The following is a 27416-nucleotide window of genomic DNA, read 5'->3' as shown; positions in this document are numbered from 1 at the left end:
CTTTCTCATCATGATTTTATTAGTTTGAGGTTTTCTTCTTCTTTAACTAAGGCTGGCTAATGGTTTCTCTACCTTCTTAATTGTTTCAAAGAACCAACTCCTGGTTTTGTTGATCTTTCCCCACAGTTCTCTGGTCTCTATTTCATTGAGTTCTGCTCGAGTCTTTTTAACCCTCTTTCTGCTGCTGGGTGTTGGATCTATTTGCTGTCTTTCACCAGCTCCCTTAGGTGGAAGGTTACTTTTCTATTTGAGTTTTTTCCAGTTTTTGGATGGATGCTTGTATTGCGATGTATTTCCCCCTCAGGACTGCTTTTGCTGTATCCCAAGATTTTGAATGGTGGTGTCTTCATTCTCATTAGTTTCCATGAATCTTTTTAATTCTTCTCTAATTTCGTGGTTGACCCTTTCACCTTGTAGCAGGATGGTCCTTAACCTCCACGTATTTGAAATCCTTCCAAACTTCTTCTTGTGATTTAGTTCTAGTTTCAAAGCATTATGGTCTGAAAATACACAGGGTCGATCCCAATCTTTTGGTATCAATTAAGACCTGATGTGTGACCCAGTTTGTGGTCTCTTCTGGAGAAAGCCCCACGTGCACTTGAGAAGAATGTGTATTCAGTTGCGTTTGCATGTAAAGTTCTATAAATATCTGTGAAATCCATCTGGTCCAGTGTATCATTTAAAGCTCCTGTTTCTTTGGAGATGTTGTGCTTAAAAGACCTGTGGATTGCAGAAAGCGCTCCATTGAAGTCACCAAGTATAAGTGTATTATTATCTAAGTATGTCTTAACTTTGGTTATTAATCGATTGATATACTTGGCGGCTCACGCATCCGGGCCATAAATATTCGTGATTGTTAGGTCCTCTTGTTGGATAGATCCTTTAAGTATGATATAGTGTCCCTCTTCACCTCTCACTACAGTCTTTGGGACAAACTTTAATTTATCTGATATAGGATGGCTACCCCTGCATTTAGTGAGGACTATTTGAATGGTACACAGTTCTCCAACCTTTTATTTTCAGGCTGTAGGTGTCCTGATGTCTAAAATGAGTCTCTTGGAGACAGCAAATGGATGGGTCTTGCCTTTTTTTATCCAGTCTGAAACCCTGCGTCCTTTTGATGGGGTCATTAAGCCCATTCACGTTCAGAGTTACTATTGACAGATATGGATTTAGTGTCATCATGATACCTATTCAGTCCCTGTTTTTGTGGATTGTTTCCTTGGACTTCCCCTTTCTTTTACAGGGTCCCCCCTTAATATTTCTGGCAGAGCCGGCTTGGTGGTCACATATCCTGTCAGTTTCTGCCTCTCTTGGAAGCTCTTTATCTCTCCTTCTATTCTGAATGAGAGCCTTGCTGGATAAAGTATTCTTGGCTGCAGGTTCCTCTCATTTAGGACCCTGACTGTATCCTGCCGGCCCTTTCTCACCTCCCAGGTCTCTGTGGAGAGGTCTGCTGTTGTCCTAAAGCTTCTCCCCATAAAAGTTAGTGATTTCTTGTCTCTTGCTGCATTAAGGATCTTCTCTTTATCTTTGGAATTTGCAAGTTCCAGTATTAAATGTTAAATGTTGAGCGGTTTTTATGGATTTAAGGGGGGTGGGGGTGATCTCTCTAGCTCCTGGATCTAAATGCCTGTTTCCCTTCCCAAGTTAGGAAAGTTTTCAGCTATGATTTTTCAAATACATAATCTGGACCTCTGTCCCTTTTGGCGCCCTCGGGAACCCCAATTAAATGTAGATTTTTCCTTCTGAGGCTGTCATTTATTTCCCTTAACCTATCCTCATGGTCTCTTAATTGTCTTTCTTTTCTTCCCTCAGTTTCCGCCCTTGCCATCAACTTGTCTTCTGTGTCACTCACTCGTTCTTCTCCCTCGTTAACCCTGGTCGTTAGGACCTCCAGTTTGGATTGCATCTCATTCAACTGATTTTTAATTTCGGCCTGATTAGATCTAAATCCTACAGTCATGAAGTCTCTTGAGTCCTTTATGCTTTTTTCTAGAGCCACCAGTAGCTTTATAACTGTGCTTCTGAATTGGCTTTCTGACATTGAATTGTAATCCAAATGTTGTAACTCTGTGGGAGAGAGGACTGTTTCTGATTTCTTTCTTTGGAGGTGAGTTTTTCCTTCTAGCCATTTTACTCAGTGCGGAGTGGCCAAAAACAAGTTGTACTGGAATAACGAGAAGAGAGAGAGAGAAAAAAAGAAAAGAAGAATAAAAAAGAATTAAAAAGGGGGGGGGTGGGGAAACAACAGAAACAAACAGAAAAGAAAAAACAAGGGGGAGTATCCTCTGATCCTATATACTGTAAATCCCTCGGCTTCCCCTGGAACTTTCCAGTGCTGCTTGGTCAATACCTTGCTTTTCCCCTGACCTTCTAGCTGGTCTTCTGAGGGAGGGGCCTGCTGTGCTGATTGTCGGGTGTGTGCACCTGGGGAGCTGCCCAGGCCCCTGCCAGGTGTATGGCTCAGTGGGAGTTGTTTATCTGTGAGGCCCCTGCTCAGTCCCAGGTACAGGGTGACACCAGGAGGGACAACAACAGTGGGGGCGGCCAGCTGTGCAGCTCTGGAGTCAGCTCCCGCAGTGACTACTGCAGCTCCCAGTGTGCAGGGGCCTGGATGCTCCAGGGGCGGGCCCGCCGATCTGTACAGCTCGGGCCGCCCGGGGCAGGAGCCACCTGGCTGTCCTGTGTCCTCCCGGCCTCTGCCTGACCTGGGGGAGCACCCGATCCTGGGCTGTGTCCCCCGGCGCCCTGGGCTCTGGGACCTGTGACACTGTGAATGGACCTAAAGTGTAGGTCCACGATGTATAATTTAAAAGCATCAGAGTGAATTTTGTTTGAAGTTAACTTATACTTTATTACAATAAAACTCATAAGCCATTTTACAGGTTAAAGAAAAACTCAAAATATAGAAACAGTGAAATGACACGGGAAGGGCAAGCCTCCGTTGGGCTGCAGGCATGACGAGCCCTGCGGTGGGAGCTGGGGCGGGCTCCCGAGGTGGTCAGGGGGCTGCGCAGAGGTTGAAGCCAGTTGTCCCAGAGGCAATTGGCGGCTCTGGCACTCTGGGGACCCCGATTGCAGGTGCCAGGGCCTGCTCCTCCTCCGGGGTGGCCGCAGGTGCACGTGGCTCGTCCAGGGCGCAGCCGTGATCTAGAGCAGTGACCACTATCTGCAGGGGCTTCGCCTCCCCAGCTGGCACCTCAGCTGGGGCCAAGCCCTCAGCCCCAGCAGCCAGGGCGGCCTCGAGCACTTCAGGCCCATCCGAGGCAGCAGGCCCCACAGTTGGGGCTGGGGCGGGCTCCGGAAGTGCTTCAGGGTCTTTTGCTCGGGCCGAAGCTGTAGCTCCAAGAAGACAAGGTATCACCACCAGGACGGACTTTCCACGTCCCTCCCAAATCAAGGACACTCTTCCAACCGCTCAAAGAGCCCTGGGAGGTGTCCACAGCCTGCAGCTCGTGGGGATGGGGTGTGAGCCGAACCCCTGCTCCCGGCCCAGCTGCACGGACGCTGGATCCGTGGGGCCCACCCTGTCCCCAGCTCGGCCACCCCCAGGCCTCCTCACCCCCAGCCTCTGGCTCCGCTGCATGGAGGCGTCTGAGTTGTTGCAGGTAACGCCGGGCACGGAGCTCCACGTCTGTGCCTGGCATGCGCTGCCTTATGAATTCCAGAATCTTCTTCAGGGAGGCAGATTGGGGGAGCCGACAAAAGTCCTCCTGATAATAGTCCATCCATATCTCCAGGATGCAGCAGATGGCCCTGGGGAGGGACAGGTGGGCACAGGGGTCAGAACAGGGCTCCCTCACACCGAGGTGTCCCGGGGAAGCCCTGCAGGACCCGGGGCCTCGGCCTCCCGTGCGGGGCTGTCAGAGGCCAGTCCTGCTCCTCGTCCACCTGCCACCTGGCGGTCCTGCCTGCCACAGGCCTGCTCCCCGAGGAGGGGCTGGCACGAAGCCTCTGTGCGGGGGAGCCCACGCCCAGCGGTGTGACCATCACGGTCTTTGCTGGGAAGCGGGGCTCCCTCCTCAGCCTGGCTCCCTGCCCACTTGCCCCTTGAATCCACCGGCAGGCGTCCGGGGACGGGGGGCGTCTGGCCTGTCATTGCCCTCACTGCACACACTGTCGCTCTGGGAAGGTCCAAGCCAGGAGGGCTCGGGCTCTGTGTCCTGCCAGCCTTGCCAGGAGCCACCCGGGACCTCCACTTTCCCTCCCTGTGGCTCTGCGCTGCCTCCCTCATGAGGGGGCCCCGGGGGGTGTCCTCCACTGACTCTAATCTTGCCGTCTCCCACGGGGCCAGGGCCACCGGGTCTGTGAGCCCTCAATGGCCCTCGTGGCAACCTGCTGTGCACTGGGTCCAGGTGCCACCAGATTGGGGAGTGCGATGCTCCCCACCCCCTCTGCTCTGGGTCCCAGGTGTGGGGCAGACAGAGGGCTGGGAGGGGCGGGCATGGAGAAAGTCTCCCTTAGGGGTCCCAGTGCTCTCCCACCAAGCCCACACCCTATTCACGGCTCTCCTTTCCTCCATTCCTGAAGGGCCCTTAGACCTTTACCCCCGTCACGGGAATTGCAGATGTGTGGGGTGAGGGTCCAGCACCCCCGGCCCACAGCCCCCTCGCTGCCCTCCTGGAGAGGGAAGGCCCTCGGGCAGGGGGCCGGAGTCACTCACCAGTTTCCAGCGCTGCAGGACCGCGTCGTCGCCACCACACGCAGCTGCGACTGCACCCATATCTAGGGGAGGGCGGGGGCATCCCACGAATCATCCTGTGGCCGCGACCTCTCACCGTGGGGGCTGTCACCTCTGACCCCCGACTAGGCCGGACCCCGGGGGCCGTCAGCTCTGTGCGGGGGGCCACGGCAGCCCCCGGAGGAGCGCCCGCACCTGCCGGGCCTCCTGAATGCTTGAGCATGAAAGGCTCCGGCCAGGCCCACGGCCGATATCTGAGTGGCCTGGGCGCCCGGGGACCCCGGGGTCCCCCTGTGTGGTTGCCCCAGACACAGCCCCCCCGATGGACTCTCCAACCTCCCTTCAATGGAAAAGAGGCCAGCTCAGGACCCCGGTGACGGTGGGGAGGAGGCACAGGCCCCGTCACGGGGGAGGAGGACGGCTGCGGAGCACAGGCACAGCCCCTCTGGCCGACCCGCCACAGGCCGGGACCGGGGCTGCCCTCCGGGACCCCACTGTGCCCTGGGTGACTCTGCTCCAGGCCGGGGGAAGCGTGCCCGAGGCCGGGCAGCTCAGAACCATTCCCAGCCTCCCCACCAGCAGGTGGCCCACCCCTGGGCTGCGGAGGCGCAGGTGCTCACTTCGTAAACAGCAGATCCAGCACCTCGTCGGTGGTGGCAAATCCATGACAGTTGTCTAAAAAGATGAAAACGGAGATGACATCCCTGCGCAGCAAGGCGGGCAGCAGTTGTTGGAATTCCTGCTCCAGCAGCTCCGTCCGGCTGGGCTTCGTCGGGCAGATGGGAGGCGCCTTCCCGGCCGAGGCCCTTGCACCCTGAGTTGGGACAGAGGGGACGTGCATGGAGCCGCCGGGAGGCCTGGGGTGGGAGCGCAGCCCGCAGCCCGAGCTCTCGGGGGCCGTGGGGGGCAGGAGTGCCCACGGCAGGAACCCGGGCCTTGATGCCTGTGGCTCAGTCACTTAGCCTCTGACTCTGGGCTGTGGCTCGGGTCGTGGCCTCAGCACCCTGGGATCCCGCCCTGGCAGGCCCTGCGCTTGGGGCCCAGTCTGCTTCAGGAGCCTGGGTCTCCCTCTCCCCTCCCTGCTCTCTGCCTGTCTCTTACACAAACAAGACAAACTATCCGATAAAGAAACAATCTTAGAGGATAAATGTTCAAAAAAGTTTTGGATCAGTACAAGGACCTCAAGAGACACAGAGAGACAGAGACCGAGAGAGACAGACACACAGACAGAGGGAGAAGCAGCCCTGGTGCAGAGAGCCCGAGGCGGGACTCGATCCCGGGCCTGCGGGGTCAGGGCCTGGGCGGAAGGCAGGCGCTAAACCCCTGGGCGACCAGGCCGCCCCTGAAGGCTCTGCTCTTGGTATTCCTACACCTCTGGTGCACAGGGACTCTGCATCTGGCCCAGGCAGGGGCAGGGCCCTGGGGCAAGTGTGGGGAGCAGGGGAATGCAGGACTCATGTGGGAGCAGGAGTGTTAGGGGGAGAGCCAAGGGGAAGCTAAGGTAAGTAGGAAGGCTGGCTTCTGGGACCCGGGCCCTTCGTGCGCATGGGGAACCCCGGGTGTCAGGGGGTGCCCCGGCCCCTGCACTCATTTGACCCGCGATGCCTCTGTTAGCTGCGCAGGGCACTGCCCAGTCCTCGAGGGGTGGTGAAGAGCACCCCGTCCTCCCGCTCGCGCCCTGTCCCGCGGTTGGGGAGCTCTGTGGAGACAGCCCCGGCAGCCAGGCAGTGAGGCCTCAGCGCCCGGTCAGCCGCTAGGCTGCGGACGCCACCCCCAGCGGCCCCCATCCAGGACACAGCCACAGCGCAGGCGGCACCCCCCTCACCCAAGGAGAGCAACGGGATCGGCCCTTTGCCGGGCCTCGGGGGGCGACTCTTACTCGGCGGGTAAGAGGACCTCAGGAGCCCCTGTTTGCACCCTGCCCACCTTGACCTCAGGGTGACCCTGAAGGGATCACCGGGGAAACCTGCCGCCCTGCAATGTCCCCCAGCCTGGATGCACCTGCCCACACATCCCTGTTTCCCGGAAGCTGAAGAGGAGGGGATGGGGCCACCCAGGATGGCTGGCACAGGGGGCCTGGCCTGGCCTGCTCTGGCTTACCTGACGGCGCCTCCTGATAAACGCCCTGAGGCGTTGGTTTTTATGCTGGAGCCAAAGCCTACAGCATTGGAACAAGCGGCACCCCTGGGGTTCCTGGGAGCCAGAGCCCCCAGAGGTGGGCCGGCAGCAGGAGAACATCTTCCAGGAGCGGATGTCTCCAGCCAAGTGAGCCTGAGGTGGGGCTGCACTAGATGCGGTTGCCTGGTCACGGGGGGTTCCAAGTTCTGTTGGGCTCTGTGTCACGGGAGTGACCTCACTTCCTGGGACCCCCTCCCTGACCCACTCCTGGAGGAAGCTGCAGGGGCGGCGCTCGGGGCTGCCGACGGCTCCCCCGTCCCTGCAGGCGATGGCCTGTGCACACAGTGACACACCCGCACCCCTGTCCACAGGCCCCAGGGAAGGACTGTGTGCAGCCAGGGCCCCAGCCTGGACACACGCCTGCGTTCAGACACAACTTTCCATTCTTCCCCGGTTTTGACCCCAGAGAAGCCGTTGTGCCCGTCGGGGATGGTCTGCATCTTGCCCGTGGGACAGGGATTATCCTAGCGGGTGCTTCCTCCAGACGTCCCCAGGCCACTGTGGCATCATATCTATGACATTGGAGGCGGGTGTCACATGCGGGAAATACCTCCAACCACATGTTCTTCCTTGGTGTGTACATGCGCCCAGGCCCACGAGGTCCATGTGCACACACGTGGGCACCAGTTCTCTCATACTGGAGGCCCAGAAGATGACAGTCCCACCGGGGGAGGCATGGGCAATAGCTCCCCACGATCCTAGGCTCCTGAATCCAAGGCAAACCCTACAGAAGGTGTCAGAGTCTCGGCCTAGAAGGTGTGAGGCCGTCCTTATCCTGAACCCCTGCCTGTCGTGTGTTATGGGCCCTTCCCTCCTTCCCACTGGGTGAGCTGTGGACAGCGGTGCACCCAGTGGGTCGCCCTGACCTGGGCTCTAGGGAACCTGCTGTCAGCCACAGAACTGAAAGTAGACAGGAGGCACTGACTCTCCGGCTTGACCCCCAACTGAACTGAAAGCACGTTGTGTGTCCACGTACACTGACAGAGAAACAGAGACACGGATATAAATGTAGACACAGATGCAGAACTAGGAAGTTAGCAGAGGAGAAGCAACATCACTGAAGATCATTAAATAAAAAAAGAAAGACAGCTGAGTCTCGAATGGAGAAAAATGGAGTAATTAAAATAGAATCATGAAAAAATAATTCATCAAACCGAAAAGCAGAGAGAGGGATAAAGAAGAAGGAGCACTTTGGTGACACAAAGAAACGGCAAGCCTCGAATGTAAGGGTGATCGTGCCTCACGGACTCCATGGAACCTAAGTTGGGCAACAAGCAGCACCTTCCAGCAAAGGCCTAAGCGAATTATTTTCTGTTGTTGTTTTTTATTTAAAGATTTTTATCTCTTTATTCATGAGAGTGACAGAGAGTGAGAGAGGCAGAGACATAGGCCGAGGGAGAAGCAGGCTCCATGCAGGAAGCCTGATGGGGGACTCGATCCCGGATCCCAGGATCAGGCCCTGGGCCGAAGGTGGATGCTCAGCTCAGCCCCTGAGTCACCTGGGGGTCTAGACTAAGCTAATGAAAATGTACAAGGGATTGTGTCATACTGTGTTTGTAAGGGGGTAAAATTTCTCTTTACTAAGAAAGCGAGGGCAGCCCGGGTGGCTCAGCGGTTTAGCACCGCCTTCGGTCCAGGGCCTGATCCTGGGGACCCGAGATCAAGTCCCCCCTCGGGTTCCCTGCATGGAGCCTGCTTCTCCCTCTGCCTGTGTCTCTGCCTCTCTCTCTCTCTCTCTCACTGTGTGCCTATCATAAATAAAAAATAAAAAAAAATTTAAAAAAAAAAAAGAGTCATGGCTCGAGTAAAAGGGTTTTGGTATCACACCACTGATCACACTGTTTTGTGCCAGTCTTAGCATATCAATATGCTAATATCAATATACCACTCTTGTGTTTGGACCCGCTAATGTGCTTCTTATTATGATTTCAAGATGCCCTTCAAGAACAATGGGAAACTTTGAAACAATAGAGATTTATTATTTATAAGACCTGGAAATCACACAGCACACCTGGAACCACATAGCGAGGTCACACAGGGCAGGGGGAAGGAGGATGGCGAGCATACAAGTATGCACAGGCAGGTTTTCTGCTTTTATCAGAGCCAAGTGTGGGGGGCTAGGGTTTTATAGGCTCACTCTTTATTAGAAAATTTAAAATATAAGAGTGTGGAATTTAAAGCTCAGGAAGAGAAAAGGCAAGTGGCCCAAATGGTCACTTATTGAAATCAACCAAGTTCACAAAGGAGCCTAGGGGGCAGTGGGGCTGGCTCTTTGTCTAGTCTTGTGGTTGGCAATGTGTTTATTTGAAATAACTATCTTTTGTCAGTTACTCGTATTACCAAAAAAATAAAATAAAAAAAAATAGCCAAAGCTCATGGCTTATATCGCATTGCCAAGTGCTGCAGAGTAACCATCCTGGAGTACCACTCTGTTCATCTGACCCCCCTGCAAAGTACCCTCACAATTGCTTCCTGATTATGCAAATTTTTCAGGTACAAAATGACCCAACTTTGCCTTCTCAATCCTGGATCCCACCACTGTAATCTACATGCCCTGTCTCCAACCAACTGGGCTATTCACTTCTCTTTTCACAACGCAGCACTCACCTAGCTCCTTGCCTTTGTCCATACTGGTGCCAACATGTTATCATCAAGCACATGGTGTTTTTGCAGAGACGGTTGGTAAATAAATAAGGAATGGGCCTCCAGTGGCCTCCATGATAATATATTATTCCTCACCCCTCTGATTTTCCTCCTCCTGTTTTTCTACCACAACCCCTCCTATCTAGTCACACTCCTAAATGTTCCACTCTCTTCATTAACCCACAGCTGAACTTCAGGCTTTACAATCCTAACATGTTAACAGACATTTATGCGGGGTCTACTCTGAAGCAGGTACTGCACAAGGTATATAGGTGAAACAAAGACGAATAAGCTACTTATGTTCCTGCCCTGAAAAAGCACACAATTAACTACAGAATGAGAAATGCAGGATGCTTGGGGAGTGCAGGAGGGAATTTAAAGACAGTTTTTTGGAGTTTTAACCTGAAAAATAAAACTATCAGTTATTTTACTAGCAAAAAAATGGTTTTTTTTCAGGAATAACAGAATTCCAATTCTGGACATGCAACAAACAAAGAGGAACATTATTTTGTGCAGAAGAAGAATGAAGCTGGGAGGGTTTTTTCCAAACAAAAGTCCATTGGGGGGGAAAAAATAGCAGAAGTCCAGGTCATGATGGTTTCCAAAGGGCTGAGTTGCAGGGGTAGTGGAGATGTTGTCAGAGATACGAAATACATCTTTCCCTTGCAGGAGCCTGTGATTGATGATTCTTTCCTGCTGCTGATTCTTCTGTTGGGCTCTTCATTGATAATTCTTTCTGTAATTAACCATAATTGATGTTGAGTGGTAAGGCTTCACCTCCTAACTTTCTCTTTTCTCCTCCTTTCCCTATTTTAGTGAGGTTCCACTAATTAATATTGTCTTAAACATTGGAAACCCTGGGGCCAAGTGAAGAGCATGGGAAAGAAGAAAGGGCAGGATTCCAGGGAGCAGAAGCAAACAGAGAGCATTCAGACATTTCCAACCATTTGGTGGGACTACGGTAGCAAAGGTTAGGTGGTGGGAAAAGAGGCCAGACTGTCAATAGTTTACTAAGCGATGCCGGGAGTTTCTCTCCTGAAAGTAATAGGTTGCCTTTAATAGATTTTTAGATTGGGGAATAATCAGCGAGTTCTCTAGAATGATCATTCAGGCAGCATTATCAGAGGTGGTTTGGAAGTGGGAGAAAAGGCAATCAGGGAAGTGAACTATCAAACTGTTGTAAGAGAGGCACCTGGGTGGCTGAGTTGGTGAAGGGTCAGCCTTCGGCTCAGGTCATGATCACAGAGTCCCAGAAGAGAGTCCCTGGTGGAGCCCCGGGATGGAGCCCCAGGAGGGAGCCCTACACGGAGCTCCGCCCCTCCCCCTGCTGTCGTTCTCTCTCTCTCCCTCCCTCTCAAATAAAAATAAAATGTTTTTTGAAACATTTTCTTTCTTTTTTTTTTTTTTAAGAAACTGTCGGAAGATCCCGGAGCAGGCCGGAGACACGGTCGCGGGGGCTGGAGCGCCCCCCGAGGCCCCTGCTAGGCGGACAGACCTCTCGGGTCGTGAGTGTGCGCCTCGGCCTCCGCCGCACCTGCACCCGATTCCGACCGCGCTCGTGCCGTCTGCCCCCAAACTTATGCACTTAATTATCTTTTCCTGGACTCCCCAGTCGTTTCCTGCCCACCACTCCAGTCTCCCTAGATAACACAATAGGAATTGATGGGGTTGGAAGGGCTCGCAAGCCCTCGGAGGCCCAGCTCACGCCCAGGAAAGCGGGGGGGCGCTCCGGGAGCCCCATCACGGGGCTCATCACCCGGTCGCCTTCCCGGGACACGGAGCAGGACACCTCTAGCGCGCCCCCACAGCTGTCAGGCCCTCGGCGGCCGCCAGGGGGCGCGTCCGTTCCCCTCCCCATCCCCCCCCCCCCCCCCCCCCCCCCCCGTTTTTTCTCTTTTGCGGAAACGCGAACCCGCGCTTCTCCAAAGCAAATGAACCCTGAGGTAATTCGGCCCTCTGCCGTCGCCGTAGCCCCAGACTGTAAACAGGAAGTAGGCGCCAAGAGGCGGGTGAAAAATAACGCCCGGGGCTCGGAGGCGCCGTCGCCTGCGCGCTCAGGGGGTCCCTGCGGTTCTGCGCGGGGAGGGCTTCCCTCGCCAGTCCCTCCTCCAGTGGAGGTCTCTTTGCCGCTAGCCAGCTCTCCCCTCGGCGGACAGGGCGTCCCCCCAACCATGGCCGAATACTCGTACGTGAAGTCCACCAAACTCGTGCTCAAGGGAACCAAGGCCAAGAGGTAAGGCCAGAGCTGGCGCGGGAGACTCTGGGTCTCTTCCGACGGCGCCCCCGCCCCCCCCGCCCCCCCCGTGGGGAGGAGAGTCGAGTCTCGCGGAACTCGGGGTGTGAGGGAGCCGGGAACTCCGGCGCCCCGCCCTCGGGCCTGCTTCCGGCCGCGGGCTCTGTGGCTGCCGGGCAGCTCCGGGCGCTCGTGCGGGGCCGGCCTGACGGAGGAGACCTGAGGGCGCCACCGCGAGCCGCAGCTGCAGGCCCGGCCCCGGGTCAGGAGCCCCCCAGACCGCTGCTCGGCGCGTCCGCCTTAGTCTCGTGCTGCAGGTCGTGACAGCGACGTCTCCTGTTAGGGCTCGTTACTTCACGCCCGCCCCCCCGCCCAGTACTCCTTAAACGTCTCCCCTCAAAAAAAATCCTTCATTCCCCCCCCCACAAAAAAAACCCTTAATTAATCATCCCTCCCTCCCCCCGCCCAAAAAGAGCAAATCCTTAATTTTTTTAATACGATATGCAGATGTGCGTTTTGACAGGTATAGAATAAGCTCAAGTCCGCGTTCTCCGCAGTTACTAGTTTAGCAGTTTGTGGCAGGTCCGTTAATATCCTGGAGCTTCTATTTACTCATTCATTAGGGAAGATTAGCGGTAGGAGAACTGATGCTAGGGGGCAGCCCGGCGGCTCCGCGGCTTGGCGCCGCCTTGGGCCCGGAGCGTGACCCTGGTGACCCTGGAGTCCCGGGATCGGCCCCACGTCAGGCTCCCTGCACGGAGCCTGCTTCTCCCTCTGTCTGTGTCTCTGCCTCTCTCTCTGTCTTTCATTAATAAATAAATAAAATCTTAAAAAAAAAAAAAAAAAAGAATTGCTACGAGGATTAGATGAGTTAACGCGTACAGTAAGCGGAACCAAATGCAAGGAGAAGGTCGTAGTGGTGATTTACGGTCGTTGGACTTTTTAGGAAAAAGTATCTGCCCGCCCAGATCTCCACCTCTCTTCTCTCTGGTAGATTTGCTCACGGTTGATCATTCATTACAGATGTTAATCTGAAGCTTGTCCTGCCTGGCTTTACAGGAGAGAGGGGAGAGTTAGCTTCTGAAAGCTTACGTTTCCATGAAAATACAAATAAGCGCATCTCATGCTCATCACAACTATCAATCTTCATTAACGCACGTAGATAGCACTTTCTGCCTGCCTAGAACAACTCTAAGCACTTTGAATACGACTTATTTGGAAACACCCCCCGGGTGTTTTTTTTTTTTTTTCTTTTTTTTTTATTACTGAGATATGATACATATAAAATTCACCCTATAAAGCACAGTTCTGTGGGTTTTAGTGTTTAGTCCACAAAGTTCCCCACTGTCATGTTGTCCAACATTTTCATGGTCTGGGAAGGAAACCCCATAATCCTTAGTAGTCCCTCTCCAGTCCACTCTTCCCTCATGCCCGCAACCACTAATATACTTTCTCTCTGTTATCAGTTTGCCTGTTCTGAATATTTCCTATAAATGGAGTCATGCAATATGCGGTCTCTTGTATCTGGCTTCATCCATGTCTAGCATGTATCAGTATCCTTATTTTTATGGCTGAATAATATTCCATTGTATGGATATAACACATTTTGTTTATCCTTTCACCCGTTGAAGGACATCTGGGGTATTTCCACTTTTTGGCTATTAGGAATCATGCTGTTACGAATTTCTTAGAAAATTTTTGTGTGGATGTGTGTTCTCATTTCTCTTGGGTATATACCTAGCAGTACATAGGTTAGGTCATATGATAACTCTGTTTAACTTTTTGAAGAACCCCAAACTATTTCCTAAAGCAGCTGTACCACTTTTCATTTTCACCAGCAACATAGGAAGATTCACATTCACCCTTAATCCTCGCAGTAACCTTAAGAGCATAAATTATTATCCTCATGTTATAGATGAGAAGCTGACAGTGATTAAGAAATGTTCCAAAAGTCGCAGAGCTAAGAAATAACAAGATTAAAAAGGCAGTCCTCCAGAGCCTGTTCTCTTAACTATAATACAATACATACAGGATCAGAACTGACTTCTCAGTATTAGAAGGAAGAGAACATATCGGTGTAGATAACTGTGAATCAATAATTCATAAATCTGTGTACAGCTTAAAAGAGGCTTGTAAGATTCCATCTTAGATGTTTAACATCAAATCAATATTTCTAAACTTATCTATATAAATTCTCTCCTACAGTAAGAAGAAAAAGAGCAAAGAGAAGAAGAGAAAAAGAGAAGAAGATGAAGAAACTCAACTTGATATTGTTGGTAAGTTTTCCATACTTTATTCTGGGAAAAGTTAATACTGCTGAGATGCCTTTAAAAATATTTTCCTAGTGGGACGTCTCGATGGCTCAGCAGCTGAGCGTCTGCCTTTGGCTCCGGGAGTGATCCCGGGGTCCGATACAGTTCTGAGTCTTTGCTCCTAGTCTATGGTTTAACTTTTCATTTTATTAAATGGTATTTTTCTTAAAGCAAAAGTTTAAAAAATTGAAAAAAATTTTTCAATTATAATTTTTCAACTATAAGTTTTTTTTTAAGATTTTATTTATTTATTCATGACAGACACAGAGAGAGAGGCAGAAACACAGGCAGAGGGAGAAGCAGGCTTCACCCAAGTGTCCCAGAAGTTTTTGGTTTTTATAAGATTCCATTTATTACTATTTTTCTGTTACATTACCATCTTATATCTTCAGTCTAAGAAGTTGTTGCTTACCCCAAGGTCATGAAGAAATTCTTCCACGTTTTCTTTATGAGGCTTCAGTTTTAGTTTCTCATTAGATCTATGATCTATCGTGGTTTATGTATACAATGGAATATTGCTCAGCCATTAGAAACGACAAATACCCACCATTTGCTTCAACGTGGATGGAACTGGAGGGTATTATGCTGAGTGAAGTAAGTCAGTCGGAGAAGGACAAACATTGTATGTTCTCTTTCATTTGGGGAATATAATTAATAGTGAAAGGGAATATAAGGGAAGGGAGAAGAAATGTGTGGGAAATATCAGAAAGGGAGACAGAACGTAAAGACTGCTAACTCTGGGAAACGAACTAGGGGTGGTGGAAGGGGAGGAGGGTGGGGGGTGGGGGTGAATGGGTGACGGGCACTGAGGGGGGCACTTGACGGGATGAGCACTGGGTGTTATTCTGTATGTTGGTAGACTGAACACCAATAAAAAATAAATTTATTTTAAAAAAAGATCTATGATCTATCTCATTAATTTTTAGTCTTGTGTGAATTAGGGATCAAAGTTCTTTTTTTCATTCTTTCATATTGATAACCAGTTGTTGTAGCACCACTGTTGAATAGACTTTCCTTTCTCCATTAAACTGCCTTAATACGTTTGTCAAAAATCATTTGACTTTATATGTGCTGATATATTTTTGGACTTTGTTCCATTGATTTGTCTGTTCTGTTGATATATTTGTCTTGATTACTGTCCCTTCGCAAGTTTTTGAAATCAGGAGGTCTTCAAGGTTCATCCATGTTACAGCATGTGTCAGTCTTCCTTTTAAGACTGATATTCCAGGCAGCCCAGGTGGCTCTGGGGTTGAGCACCTGCCTTTGGCCCAGGGCGTGACCCTGGAGACCCGGGATCGAGTCCCACATAGGGCTCCCTGCATGGAGCCTGCTTCTCCCTCTGCCTGTGTCTCTGCCTCTCTCTCTCTCTCTCTCTCTCTCTCTCTCTCTGTCTAATGAATAAATAAATAAAATCTTTAAAAAAAGAAAAAAAAAAAAAAGACTGATACTCCATTGTGTATATACTGCATTTATCCATTCATATTTCAATGAACACATGAGTGACTTCCACTTTTTGCCTATTGTGGATAATTCTGCGAGGAATATGGGTGTACAGATATCTCTTCAAGACTTTGGTTTCAGTTCTTTTGGGCATGTACCTAGAAGTGGAATTGCTGGATCATGACAGTAATGCCATTTTTAATTTTGTGAGAAACCACCATACTGTTTTGCATAGTTGCATTTTATATTTCCACCAGCACTGCACAGGGTTTCAATTTTTCCGTATCCTCACCAACATTTGTTATTTCTGGTTCTCTGATAATAGCCATCCTAGTGGGTATGAAATGGTATCTCATTATGGTTTATGCCTGTGTCTCTGCCTCTCTCCCCGTGTGTCTCTCATAAATAAATAAAAATCAGTATACACCACATTTTCTTTATCCATTTACCTTTGATGGACATCTGAGTTGCTCCCAGCCCTTGGCTATGATAAAGAATGCTTCTATGAGGATGGAGGTCTCTTGGCGACCCTGCTTTCAATTCTTTTGACTACACGTACCCCAGAAATAGGATTGCTGGATTATATGGTAGTTGTAGTTTTAATTTTTTTGAGGAACTCTCATACTGTTTACATAGTGCTTGCACCATGTTACATTCCTATCAGCAATGCACAAGTGTCCTGATTTCTCCATATCCTTGCCAACATTTTATTTTTTAACAGTGGTCATCCTAATGGGTGTGAGGTGACCCTCATCGTGGTTGTGATTTGCCTTTTTTGATGGTTAGTGATGTGGAGCATCATTTCATAGGTTCATTGGCCATTTATACATCTTCTTTCAAGGAATGTCTGTACAGGCTCTTCGTCCTTTCTTCCATTGGGCTACTTGTTGCCTTGTGACGAAGTTCGTAGGAGTTTTTTGTATGTTAACTTATTGTCAAATACATGGTTTGCACATATTTTTCCCATTCTATTCGTTGTCTCTTCACTCTCTAGATTGTATCCTTTGGTGCATTTGAAGTTTTATAGACCCCATTTGTCTATGTTTACTTGTTTGCTGGTGCTTTGGTATCGTAGTCAGGAAATCACTGCCAGGTCCGTGGATCCTGGGTGGCTCAGTCAGTAAGCATATGACTCAATGTCAGCTCAGGTCTTGATCTCAGGGTTGTGAGTTCAGGCCCCATATTAGGCTCCACCCTGGGTATGGAGCCTGTTTACAAAAAGAAAGAAATCATTGGCAGATCTGATATTGTGGATCTTTTCCTTATGTTTCCTTTCAAGCATTTTATCTATAAAATAGATATCTATTATTGGGGTTTTTTTTAAACATTACTCTTACATATGTTTTCTCATTTTCAGTGTATGATTCTTTCACTTCTTTCATTAGTCTTGTTCCTGAATATCTTACCTTTTTCAGTGTTGTGGTAAATGGAGTTGTGTTCTTGAGTTCCACTTCAAATTGTTCATTGTTAACATCTAGAGATGCAACTGCTTCTTGGTGTGTTGGTTTTCATTTCTGCAACCTTGTTGAATTTGTTTACTGCTTCTAATTTTTTTAATCCTTACGATTTCTACGTATAAGATTATGGTATATGCAAATATGATTCTTCTTCTTCCTTTCCAGTTTGGATGCGTTTTGTTTCTTTTACTTGCCTAATTGCTCTGGCTAAGTTTTCTAGTACTATATTTGATGGAAAGGCCAGAGTAAAGAACTTTATTTTGATCCTATTTTTAGAGGAAAAGTTTGAGTCTTTTGCTATTTTGTACATTAGTTGGGATTTTTTTTTTTCATATTTGGTCTTTATGATGTTTAGTTGGTTTACTTTTACTCCTAGTTTAGTAAGAGTTCTTTTCATGAAAGAGTGTTAAGTCTCGTGAAGTGAAAACAATAAACAGCATACAAAGTCAGATGCTTTTACCATCTGAACCACCTAGGTGCCCCCCTTTGCACATTCTTTTTTTGTTTCTTAAATTACACTTAGGAATGAAATCATATGGTATTTGTGTTTCTCTGACTCACTTATTTCACTTAGCATTACTCTTTAGCTCCATGTACGTCATTCCAAATGACGAGATTTCATTCTTTTGTATAACTGAATAATACTCCATCGCATATGTACCACGTCTTCTTTATCCATTCATCTATTCTTTCTAGAGTTCCTTGAGAGATTTATATATATATATATTTTTTTTTTTTTTTCTGTATGTGTTTATAGCATTAAGCTCTCCTAGAAATCTTTTGCTGCAGCCTAAATGTTTTGGTATATTGGGTTTCCTTGTTTCATTTGTTTCAAGATACTATGTATTTATGTAAGAAAGAGAACCCAGGAGTGGGTGGGGGCAGGGGGAAAGGAGAGGGAGAATCTTAAGCAGGCGCCACACTCACTGCAGAACCCAGCACAGGGCTCGATCTCAAGATACTGAGATCATGATCTGACCCAAATCAGGAGTCGAAGGCTTAACCAACTGAGCCACCCAGATGGCCTCAAGATGCTTTTTAATTTCCCCCTTAAGTTAACCTAGGAAAAAGTTTTTCTTCTTTGACCTGTTGGTTGTTAAGAGAACGTTGTTTCATAATTGGCTCTTTATACATCTGAGACTTCACTAATGTGGTGATCACTGGCCAGGCACATGTGACAATTTACATTAAAATTAATTAAAATTATATTAAATTTTATATAATTGAGAAAATTCACTTTCTCAATCACACTCGCCATATATATCAGATATGTAATAACCACATACCATATTGGGCAGCACTAGTAGACAGTATTTCCTTTTTACGGTACGATCTATTGGAGTCTTGATATAGATAGAATAATAGTTGTCAACCAGGTGCAATTTTGTCCCCCATGGGACGTATGGCAATATCTGGAAACATGTTTGATTTCACAGGTAGGGGATCCGTGTTTTACTGGCACCTAGTGGGTGGAGTTCCGGAAAGCTGTTAAAATCCCGTAATTCACAGGACAGCCCCCCAACAAAGGCTCATCCGGCCCACATGCCAGTAGTTTTGACGGTGAAAACCTTTGACCTATAATATGTTTCAGCAGGACGTGGAGGGCTCGTTGTTTTTTCCCTCTGATTGGCCAGTTGACTAGACCCCCTCTGCTGTGTGTATTCAATCCATCCTCTGCTTACTGCTAGTGAACTTTAGGCTAAAAATGTGTTTTGGTATTCTTGGTTTTTTTTTTTTTTTTTTTTTTTTCACTTAAATGGTGGAGAAGGTCCTATTCCTTGCTAATTAGCATGCAATTTTTTTTAAAGTGAAATTGATAGTTAAGGTCCTTTACAATGAAAGAATACATATTTAATTTTATTTTTTTATTTTTTAAAGATTTTCTTTATTTATCCATGAGAAAGACACAGAGGGAGAGAGAGGCACAGACACAGGCAGAGGGAGAAGCAGGCTCCACGCAGAAGCCTGACGTGGGACTCGATCCTGGGTCTCCAGGATCACACCCTGGGCCGAAGGCAGTCACCAAACCACTGAGCCACCCGGGCGGCCCAGCATACAATTTTAAAAAATCGACTTTTGCTGTCTTACAGGTTCTTTGACTCTGCACATATAGACAAATCTCTGTTTCTGGCTCATCATGGCTTCCACTTCAAGGTAAGTGCCTTTGATGAAAGCCTTTATGAAGGGCCACACCCAGGACATTTTTAGCTCTTGGTCCTGCTGGCCTCACTAAGCATATGGTGTCTAGGAAAGAAAAAGGAGGAAGAGAGAGCACAAAAGGGAGATTGAGGAAAGATGAGGCAAGCAGGGTAGTGCATGTGGTATAGGTGAGGCTTTGTAGCTCCAGGGTCTGCACTGTGTCTGAAAATGTGATTTATTTCTCTCATCTTATTTTTTTTTTAAGATTTATATTATATATAAATCAGAGAGAGGGAGAGAGAGCACAAGTGGGAGTTAGAGAGAGAGGGAGAACACGCTCCAGATTGAGCACGGAGCCCGATGTGGGACTCGACCTCATGACCCCGAGATCAGGATCCAAGCTGAAACCAACAGTTGGTCACATAACTGACTGTGCCATCCAGGCGCCCCCTCCTCATCTTTTAATGCACAAGGTGCTTGCTACTGGACTACCATGGTCCCTGCAAGCTTTACCATTCCATGAGTCTTCTTTCCTTATTTTTTTCAAGTTTTTACTTAAATTCTAGTTAGTTAACATATACTGTAATATTGGTTCAAGACTAGTGTTTAGTGATTCATCACTTACCTATAACACCCAGTGCTCATCACAACAAGTGCCCTCCTCACTGCCAATCACCACGCCAATCCCATGCCCTCCTTCCCTCCAGCAAGCCTGTTGTTCTCTGTACTAAAGAATCTCTTATAGTATACCTCCCACTCTTTTCCTTCCTTCCCCTATATCCGTTTGTTGTTGTTGTTGTTGTTGTTGTTGTTGTTTTAATTCCACATATGAGTGAAATCATCTGGTATTTTCTCTGAATGACTGACTTTGCTTAATATATAGAATACACTCTAGGTCCTTTCTTTGGTGTTAGTAGTGATCTCTCCTTTCTCATCATGATTTTATTAGTTTGAGTGTTTTCTGTCTTCTTTTAAATAAGGCTGGCTAATGGTTTATCTACCTTCTTAATTGTTTCAAAGAACCAACTCCTGGTTTTGTTGATCTTTTCCACAGTTCTTCTGGTCTCTATTTCATTGAGTTCTGCTCGAGTCTTTTTTAACCCTCTTCTTCTGCTGGGTGTTGGATCTATTTGCTGTCTTTCACCAGCTCCCTTAGGTGGAAGGTTAGCTTTTCTATTTGAGTTTTTTCCAGTTTTTGGATGGATGCTTGTATTGCGATGTATTTCCCCCTCAGGACTGCTTTTGCTGTATCCCAAAGATTTTGAATGGTGGTGTCTTCATTCTCATTAGTTTCCATGAATCTTTTTAATTCTTCTCTAATTTCGTGGTTGACCCTTTCACCTTGTAGCAGGATGGTCCTTAACCTCCACGTATTTGAAATCCTTCCAAACTTCTTCTTGTGATTTAGTTCTAGTTTCAAAGCATTATGGTCTGAAAATACACAGGGTCGATCCCAATCTTTTGGTATCAATTAAGACCTGATGTGTGACCCAGTTTGTGGTCTCTTCTGGAGAAAGCCCCACGTGCACTTGAGAAGAATGTGTATTCAGTTGCGTTTGCATGTAAAGTTCTATAAATATCTGTGAAATCCATCTGGTCCAGTGTATCATTTAAAGCTCCTGTTTCTTTGGAGATGTTGTGCTTAAAAGACCTGTGGATTGCAGAAAGCGCTCCATTGAAGTCACCAAGTATAAGTGTATTATTATCTAAGTATGTCTTAACTTTGGTTATTAATCGATTGATATACTTGGCGGCTCACGCATCCGGGCCATAAATATTCGTGATTGTTAGGTCCTCTTGTTGGATAGATCCTTTAAGTATGATATAGTGTCCCTCTTCACCTCTCACTACAGTCTTTGGGACAAACTTTAATTTATCTGATATAAGGATGGCTACCCCTGCATTTATTGAGGACTATTTGAATGGTACACAGTTCTCCAACCTTTTATTTTCAGGCTGTAGGTGTCCTGATGTCTAAAATGAGTCTCTTGGAGACAGCAAATGGATGGGTCTTGCCTTTTTTTATCCAGTCTGAAACCCTGCGTCCTTTTGATGGGGTCATTAAGCCCATTCACGTTCAGAGTTACTATTGACAGATATGGATTTAGTGTCATCATGATACCTATTCAGTCCCTGTTTTTGTGGATTGTTTCCTTGGACTTCCCCTTTCTTTTACAGGGTCCCCCCTTAATATTTCTGGCAGAGCCGGCTTGGTGGTCACATATCCTGTCAGTTTCTGCCTCTCTTGGAAGCTCTTTATCTCTCCTTCTATTCTGAATGAGAGCCTTGCTGGATAAAGTATTCTTGGCTGCAGGTTCCTCTCATTTAGGACCCTGACTGTATCCTGCCGGCCCTTTCTCACCTCCCAGGTCTCTGTGGAGAGGTCTGCTGTTGTCCTAAAGCTTCTCCCCATAAAAGTTAGTGATTTCTTGTCTCTTGCTGCATTAAGGATCTTCTCTTTATCTTTGGAATTTGCAAGTTCCAGTATTAAATGTTAAATGTTGAGCGGTTTTTATGGATTTAAGGGGGGTGGGGGTGATCTCTCTAGCTCCTGGATCTAAATGCCTGTTTCCCTTCCCAAGTTAGGAAAGTTTTCAGCTATGATTTGTTCAAATACATAATCTGGACCTCTGTCCCTTTTGGCGCCCTCGGGAACCCCAATTAAATGTAGATTTTTCCTTCTGAGGCTGTCATTTATTTCCCTTAACCTATCCTCATGGTCTCTTAATTGTCTTTCTTTTCTTCCCTCAGTTTCCGCCCTTGCCATCAACTTGTCTTCTGTGTCACTCACTCGTTCTTCTCCCTCGTTAACCCTGGTCGTTAGGACCTCCAGTTTGGATTGCATCTCATTCAACTGATTTTTAATTTCGGCCTGATTAGATCTAAATCCTACAGTCATGAAGTCTCTTGAGTCCTTTATGCTTTTTTCTAGAGCCACCAGTAGCTTTATAACTGTGCTTCTGAATTGGCTTTCTGACATTGAATTGTAATCCAAATGTTGTAACTCTGTGGGAGAGAGGACTGTTTCTGATTTCTTTCTTTGGAGGTGAGTTTTTCCTTCTAGCCATTTTACTCAGTGCGGAGTGGCCAAAAACAAGTTGTACTGGAATAACGAGAAAGAGAGAGAGAGAGAAAAAAAGAAAAGAAGAAATAAAAAAGAATTAAAAAGGGGGGGGGGTGGGGAAACAACAGAAACAAACAGAAAAGAAAAAAACAAGGGGGAGTATCCTCTGATTCTATATACTGTAAATCCCTCGGCTTCCCCTGGAACTTTCCAGTGCTGCTTGGTCAATACCTTGCTTTTCCCCTGACCTTCTAGCTGGTCTTCTGAGGGAGGGGCCTGCTGTGCTGATTCTCGGGTGTGTGCACCTGGGGAGCTGCCCAGGCCCCTGCCAGGTGTATGGCTCAGTGGGAGTTGTTTATCTGTGAGGCCCCTGCTCAGTCCCAGGTACAGGGTGACACCAGGAGGGACAACAACAGTGGGGGCGGCCAGCTGTGCAGCTCTGGAGTCAGCTCCCGCAGTGACTACTGCAGCTCCCAGTGTGCAGGGGCCTGGATGCTCCAGGGGCGGGCCCGCCGATCTGTACAGCTCGGGCCGCCCGGGGGCAGGAGCCACCTGGCTGTCCTGTGTCCTCCCGGCCTCTGCCTGACCTGGGGGAGCACCCGATCCTGGGCTGTGTCCCCCGGCGCCCTGGGCTCTGGGACCTGTGACACTGTGAATGGACCTAAAGTGTAGGTCCACGATGTATAATTTAAAAGCATCAGAGTGAATTTTGTTTGAAGTTAACTTATACTTTATTACAATAAAACTCATAAGCCATTTTACAGGTTAAAGAAAAACTCAAAATATAGAAACAGTGAAATGACACGGGAAGGGCAAGCCTCCGTTGGGCTGCAGGCATGACGAGCCCCGCGGTGGGAGCTGGGGCGGGCTCCCGAGGTGGTCAGGGGGCTGCGCAGAGGTTGAAGCCAGTTGTCCCGGAGGCCATTGGCGGCTCTGGCACTCTGGGGACCCCGATTGCAGGTGCCAGGGCCTGCTCCTCCTCCGGGGTGGCCGCAGGTGCACGTGGCTCGTCCAGGGCGCAGCCGTGATCTAGAGCAGTGACCACTATCTGCAGGGGCTTCGCCTCCCCAGCTGGCACCTCAGCTGGGGCCAAGCCCTCAGCCCCAGCAGCCAGGGCGGCCTCGAGCACTTCAGGCCCATCCGAGGCAGCAGGCCCCACAGTTGGGGCTGGGGCGGGCTCCGGAAGTGCTTCAGCTTCAGGGTCTTTTGCTCGGGCCGAAGCTGTAGCTCCAAGAAGACAAAGTATCACCACCAGGACGGACTTTCCACGTCCCTCCCAAATCAAGGACACTCTTCCAACCGCTCAAAGAGCCCTGGGAGGTGTCCACAGCCTGCAGCTCGTGGGGATGGGGTGTGAGCCGAACCCCTGCTCCCGGCCCAGCTGCACGGACGCTGGATCCGTGGGGCCTACCCTGTCCCCAGCTCGGCCACCCCCAGGCCTCCTCACCCCCAGCCTCTGGCTCCGCTGCATGGAGGCGTCTGAGTTGTTGCAGGTAACGCCGGGCACGGAGCTCCACGTCTGTGCCTGGCATGCGCTGCCTTATGAATTCCAGAATCTTCTTCAGGGAGGCAGATTGGGGGAGCCGACAAAAGTCCTCCTGATAATAGTCCATCCATATCTCCAGGATGCAGCAGATGGCCCTGGGGAGGGACAGGTGGGCACAGGGGTCAGAAGACAGGGCTCCCTCACACCGAGGTGTCCCGGGGAAGCCCTGCAGGACCCGGGGCCTCGGCCTCCCGTGCGGGGCTGTCAGAGGCCAGTCCTGCTCCTCGTCCACCTGCCACCTGGCGGTCCTGCCTGCCACAGGCCTGCTCCCCGAGGAGGGGCTGGCACGAAGCCTCTGTGCGGGGGAGCCCACGCCCAGCGGTGTGACCATCACGGTCTTTGCTGGGAAGCGGGGCTCCCTCCTCAGCCTGGCTCCCTGCCCACTTGCCCCTTGAATCCACCGGCAGGCGTCCGGGGACGGGGGGCGTCTGGCCTGTCATTGCCCTCACTGCACACACTGTCGCTCTGGGAAGGTCCAAGCCAGGAGGGCTCGGGCTCTGTGTCCTGCCAGGCCTTGCCAGGAGCCACCCGGGACCTCCACTTTCCCTCCCTGTGGCTCTGCGCTGCCTCCCTCATGAGGGGCCCCGGGGGGTGTCCTTCCACTGACTCTAATCTGCCGTCTCCCACGGGGCCAGGGCCACCGGGTCTGTGAGCCCTCAGTGGCCCTCGTGGCAACCTGCTGTGCACTGGGTCCAGGTGCCACCAGATTGGGGAGTGCGATGCTCCCCACCCCCTCTGCTCTGGGTCCCAGGTGTGGGGCAGACAGAGGGCTGGGAGGGGCGGGCATGGAGAAAGTCTCCCTTAGGGGTCCCAGTGCTCTCCCACCAAGCCCACACCCTATTCACGGCTCTCCTTTCCTCCTTTCCTGAAGGGCCCTTAGACCTTTACCCCGTCACGGGAATTGCAGATGTGTGGGGTGAGGGTCCAGCACCCCCGGCCCACAGCCCCCTCGCTGCCCTCCTGGAGAGGGAAGGCCCTCGGGCAGGGGCCGGAGTCACTCACAGTTTCCAGCGCTGCAGGACCGCGTCGTCGCCACCACACGCAGCTGCGATGCACCCATATCTAGGGGAGGGCGGGGGCATCCCACGAATCATCCTGTGGCCGCGACCTCTCACCGTGGGGGCTGTCACCTCTGACCCCCGACTAGGCCGGAGCCCCGGGGGCCGTCAGCTCTGTGCGGGGGGCCACGGGCAGCCCCCGGAGAAGCGCCCGCACCTTCCGGGGCCTCCTGAATGCTTGAGCATGAAAGGCTCCGGCCAGGCCCACGGCCGATATCTGAGTGGGCCTGGGCGCCCGGGGACCCCGGGGTCCCCCTGTGTGGTTGCCCCAGGACACAGCCCCCCGATGGACTCTCCAACCTCCCTTTCAATGGGAAAAGAGGCCAGCTCAGGACCCCGGTGACGGTGGGGAGGAGGCACAGGCCCCGTCACGGGGGAGGAGGACGGCTGCGGAGCACAGGCACAGCCCCTCTGGCCGACCCGCCACAGGCCAGGCCCCGGGGCTGCCCTCCGGGACCCCACTGTGCCCTGGGTGACTCTGCTCCAGGCGGGGGAGCGGCCCGAGGCCGGGCAGCTCAGAACCATTCCCCGCCTCCCCACCAGCAGGTGGCCCACCCCTGGGCTGCGGAGGCGCAGGTGCTCACTTCGTAAACAGCAGATCCAGCACCTCGTCGGTGGTGGCAAATCCATGACAGTTGTCTAAAAAGATGAAAACGGAGATGACATCCCTGCGCAGCAAGGCGGGCAGCAGTTGTTGGAATTCCTGCTCCAGCAGCTCCGTCCGGCTGGGCTTCGTCGGGCAGATGGGAGGCGCCTTCCCGGCCGAGGCCCTTGCACCCTGAGTTGGGACAGAGGGGACGTGCATGGAGCCGCCGGGAGGCCTGGGGTGGGAGCGCAGCCCGCAGCCCGAGCTCTCGGGGGCCGTGGGGGGCAGGAGTGCCCACGGCAGGAACCCGGGCCTTGATGCCTGTGGCTCAGTCACTTAGCCTCTGACTCTGGGCTGTGGCTCGGGTCGTGGCCTCAGCACCCTGGGATCCCGCCCTGGCAGGCCCTGCGCTTGGGGCCCAGTCTGCTTCAGGAGCCTGGGTCTCCCTCTCCCCTCCCTGCTCTCTGCCTGTCTCTTACACAAACAAGACAAACTATCCGATAAAGAAACAATCTTAGAGGATAAATGTTCAAAAAAGTTTGGATCAGTACAAGGACCTCAAGAGACACAGAGAGACAGAGACCGAGAGAGACAGACACACAGACAGAGGGAGAAGCAGCCCTGGTGCAGAGAGCCCGAGGCGGGACTCGATCCCGGGCCTGCGGGGTCAGGGCCTGGGCGGAAGGCAGGCGCTAAACCCCTGGGCGACCAGGCCGCCCCTGAAGGCTCTGCTCTGGTATTCCTACACCTCTGTGCACAGGGACTCTGCATCTGGCCCAGGCAGGGGCAGGGCCCTGGGGCAAGTGTGGGGAGCAGGGGAATGCAGACTCATGTGGGAGCAGGAGTGTAGGGGGGAGCCCAGGGGAGTAGCAGGCTGGCTTCTGGGACCCGGGGCCCTTCGTGCCGCATCGGGGACCCGGGTGTCGGGGGTGCCCCGGCCCCTGCACTCATTTGAGCCCGCGCTGGCCTCTGTTAGCTGCGCAGGGCACTTCCCAGTTCCTCGAGGCGGTGGGGCAGAGCACCCCTTCCTCCCGCTCGCGCCCCCTGTCCCGGGTGGAGCTCTGTGGAGACAGTGCCCGGCAGCCAGGCAGGAGGCCTCAGCGCCCGGTCCGGCCGCCTCGGCTGGGCCGCACCCCCAGCGGCCCCCATCCAGACACAGCACAGCGCAGGCGGCACCCCCCTCCCCCAAGGAGAGCAAAGGGATCGGCTGCAGGGCCTCGGGGGGACTCTTACTCGGCGGGTAAGAGGACCTCAGGAGCCCTGTTTGCACCCTGCCCACCTTGACCTCAGGGTGACCCTGAAGGGATCACCGGGGAACCTGCCGCCCTGCAATGTCCCCCAGCCTGGATGCACCTGCCCACACATCCCTGTTTCCCGGAAGCTGAAGAGGAGGGGATGGGGCCACCCAGGATGGCTGGCACAGGGGGCCTGGCCTGGCCTGCTCTGGCTTACCTGACGGCGCCTCCTGATAAACGCCCTGAGGCGTTGGTTTTTATGCTGGAGCCAAAGCCTACAGCATTGGAACAAGCGGCACCCCTGGGGTTCCTGGGAGCCAGAGCCCCCAGAGGTGGGCCGGCAGCAGGAGAACATCTTCCAGGAGCGGATGTCTCCAGCCAAGTGAGCCTGAGGTGGGGCTGCACTAGATGCGGTTGCCTGGTCACGGGGGTTCCAAGTTCTGTTGCGCTCTGTGTCACGGGAGTGACCTCACTTCCTGGGACCCCCTCCCTGACCCCCACCTGATCCTGGGGACCCGAGATTGAGTCCCCCCTCAGGCTCCCTGCATGTGTCTCTGCCTCTCTCCCCGTGTGTCTCTCATAAATAAATAAAAATCAGTATACACCACATTTTCTTTATCCATTTACCTTTGATGGACATCTGAGTTGCTCCCAGCCCTTGGCTATGATAAAGAATGCTTCTATGAGGATGGAGGTCTCTTGGCGACCCTGCTTTCAATTCTTTTGACTACACGTACCCCAGAAATAGGATTGCTGGATTATATGGTAGTTGTAGTTTTAATTTTTTTGAGGAACTCTCATACTGTTTACATAGTGCTTGCACCATGTTACATTCCTATCA

The 27416-nt window shown here is 51.0% G+C and overlaps 3 protein-coding genes and 1 long non-coding RNA gene across 5 annotated transcripts; all 4 read right to left on the bottom strand.

Annotated features, from left to right (window-relative positions):
• Positions 1-2831: 2831 nt before the first annotated feature.
• Positions 2832-4710, bottom strand: LOC119878952 (skin secretory protein xP2-like). Its single transcript, XM_038589469.1, has 3 exons — positions 4667-4710; positions 3566-3758; positions 2832-3339 (listed from the first exon to the last, which is right to left on the bottom strand). The coding sequence occupies exons 2-3, from the start codon at positions 3729-3731 to the stop codon at positions 3005-3007; spliced, it is 501 nt and encodes a 166-aa protein (XP_038445397.1). The 5' UTR covers positions 3732-3758; positions 4667-4710; the 3' UTR covers positions 2832-3004.
• A 558-nt stretch (positions 4711-5268) lies between these two features.
• Positions 5269-6992, bottom strand: LOC119878955 (CMT1A duplicated region transcript 15 protein-like protein). The gene is made up of 2 exons (XM_038589474.1): positions 6785-6992; positions 5269-5498 (listed from the first exon to the last, which is right to left on the bottom strand). Exons 1-2 carry the CDS (start codon positions 6920-6922, stop codon positions 5301-5303), a joined length of 336 nt encoding a protein of 111 aa, XP_038445402.1. The 5' UTR covers positions 6923-6992; the 3' UTR covers positions 5269-5300.
• Positions 6993-8817: 1825 nt separating this feature from the next.
• On the bottom strand, positions 8818-11850 carry LOC119878957. Its single transcript, XR_005387254.1, has 2 exons — positions 11695-11850; positions 8818-10241 (listed from the first exon to the last, which is right to left on the bottom strand). It is a non-coding gene; the product is annotated as an uncharacterized LOC119878957 (long non-coding RNA).
• Positions 11851-22857: 11007 nt separating this feature from the next.
• Positions 22858-27007, bottom strand: LOC119878954 (ral guanine nucleotide dissociation stimulator-like). 2 transcript variants are annotated; one of them, XM_038589471.1, is made up of 5 exons: positions 26793-27007; positions 25339-25532; positions 24699-24758; positions 23598-23791; positions 22858-23377 (listed from the first exon to the last, which is right to left on the bottom strand). In XM_038589471.1, the coding sequence occupies exons 1-5, from the start codon at positions 26928-26930 to the stop codon at positions 23031-23033; spliced, it is 933 nt and encodes a 310-aa protein (XP_038445399.1). In that variant the 5' UTR covers positions 26931-27007; the 3' UTR covers positions 22858-23030. The 2 variants fall into 2 exon arrangements, with proteins under 2 accessions (XP_038445399.1, XP_038445400.1); XM_038589472.1 differs by having other exon boundaries at positions 22858-23371; positions 26793-27006.
• Between the last annotated feature and the right edge of the window lie 409 nt (positions 27008-27416).

The sequence above is a fragment of the Canis lupus genome, unplaced genomic scaffold (assembly GCF_011100685.1).
Source record: "Canis lupus familiaris isolate Mischka breed German Shepherd unplaced genomic scaffold, alternate assembly UU_Cfam_GSD_1.0 chrUn_S2142H2342, whole genome shotgun sequence".
Taxonomy (NCBI): domain Eukaryota; kingdom Metazoa; phylum Chordata; class Mammalia; order Carnivora; family Canidae; genus Canis; species Canis lupus.
The sequence above is the reverse complement of the archived record's forward strand: the minus strand, read 5'-3'. Positions and strand labels throughout refer to the sequence as shown.

What these genes read in the sequence shown, in the direction of transcription:
- LOC119878952 (XM_038589469.1), bottom strand. Translation starts at nt 3,731, where the DNA reads ATGGACTATTATCAGGAGGACTTTTGTCGGCTCCCCCAATCTGCCTCC. An exon ending in AGCGGAGCCAGAGGCTGGGG is followed by an intron (nt 3,340 to 3,565) that starts GTGAGGAGGCCT and finishes TTGGAGCTACAG; the next exon opens with CTTCGGCCCGAGCAAAAGAC.
- LOC119878955 (XM_038589474.1), bottom strand. Translation starts at nt 6,922, where the DNA reads ATGTTCTCCTGCTGCCGGCCCACCTCTGGGGGCTCTGGCTCCCAGGAA. An exon ending in TTATCAGGAGGCGCCGTCAG is followed by an intron (nt 5,499 to 6,784) that starts GTAAGCCAGAGC and finishes GTCCCAACTCAG; the next exon opens with GGTGCAAGGGCCTCGGCCGG.
- LOC119878954 (XM_038589471.1), bottom strand. Translation starts at nt 26,930, where the DNA reads ATGTTCTCCTGCTGCCGGCCCACCTCTGGGGGCTCTGGCTCCCAGGAA. An exon ending in GTCCTGCAGCGCTGGAAACT is followed by an intron (nt 23,792 to 24,698) that starts GTGAGTGACTCC and finishes GTCCCTCCCCAG; the next exon opens with GGCCATCTGCTGCATCCTGG. An exon ending in AGCGGAGCCAGAGGCTGGGG is followed by an intron (nt 23,378 to 23,597) that starts GTGAGGAGGCCT and finishes GTCTTCTTGGAG; the next exon opens with CTACAGCTTCGGCCCGAGCA.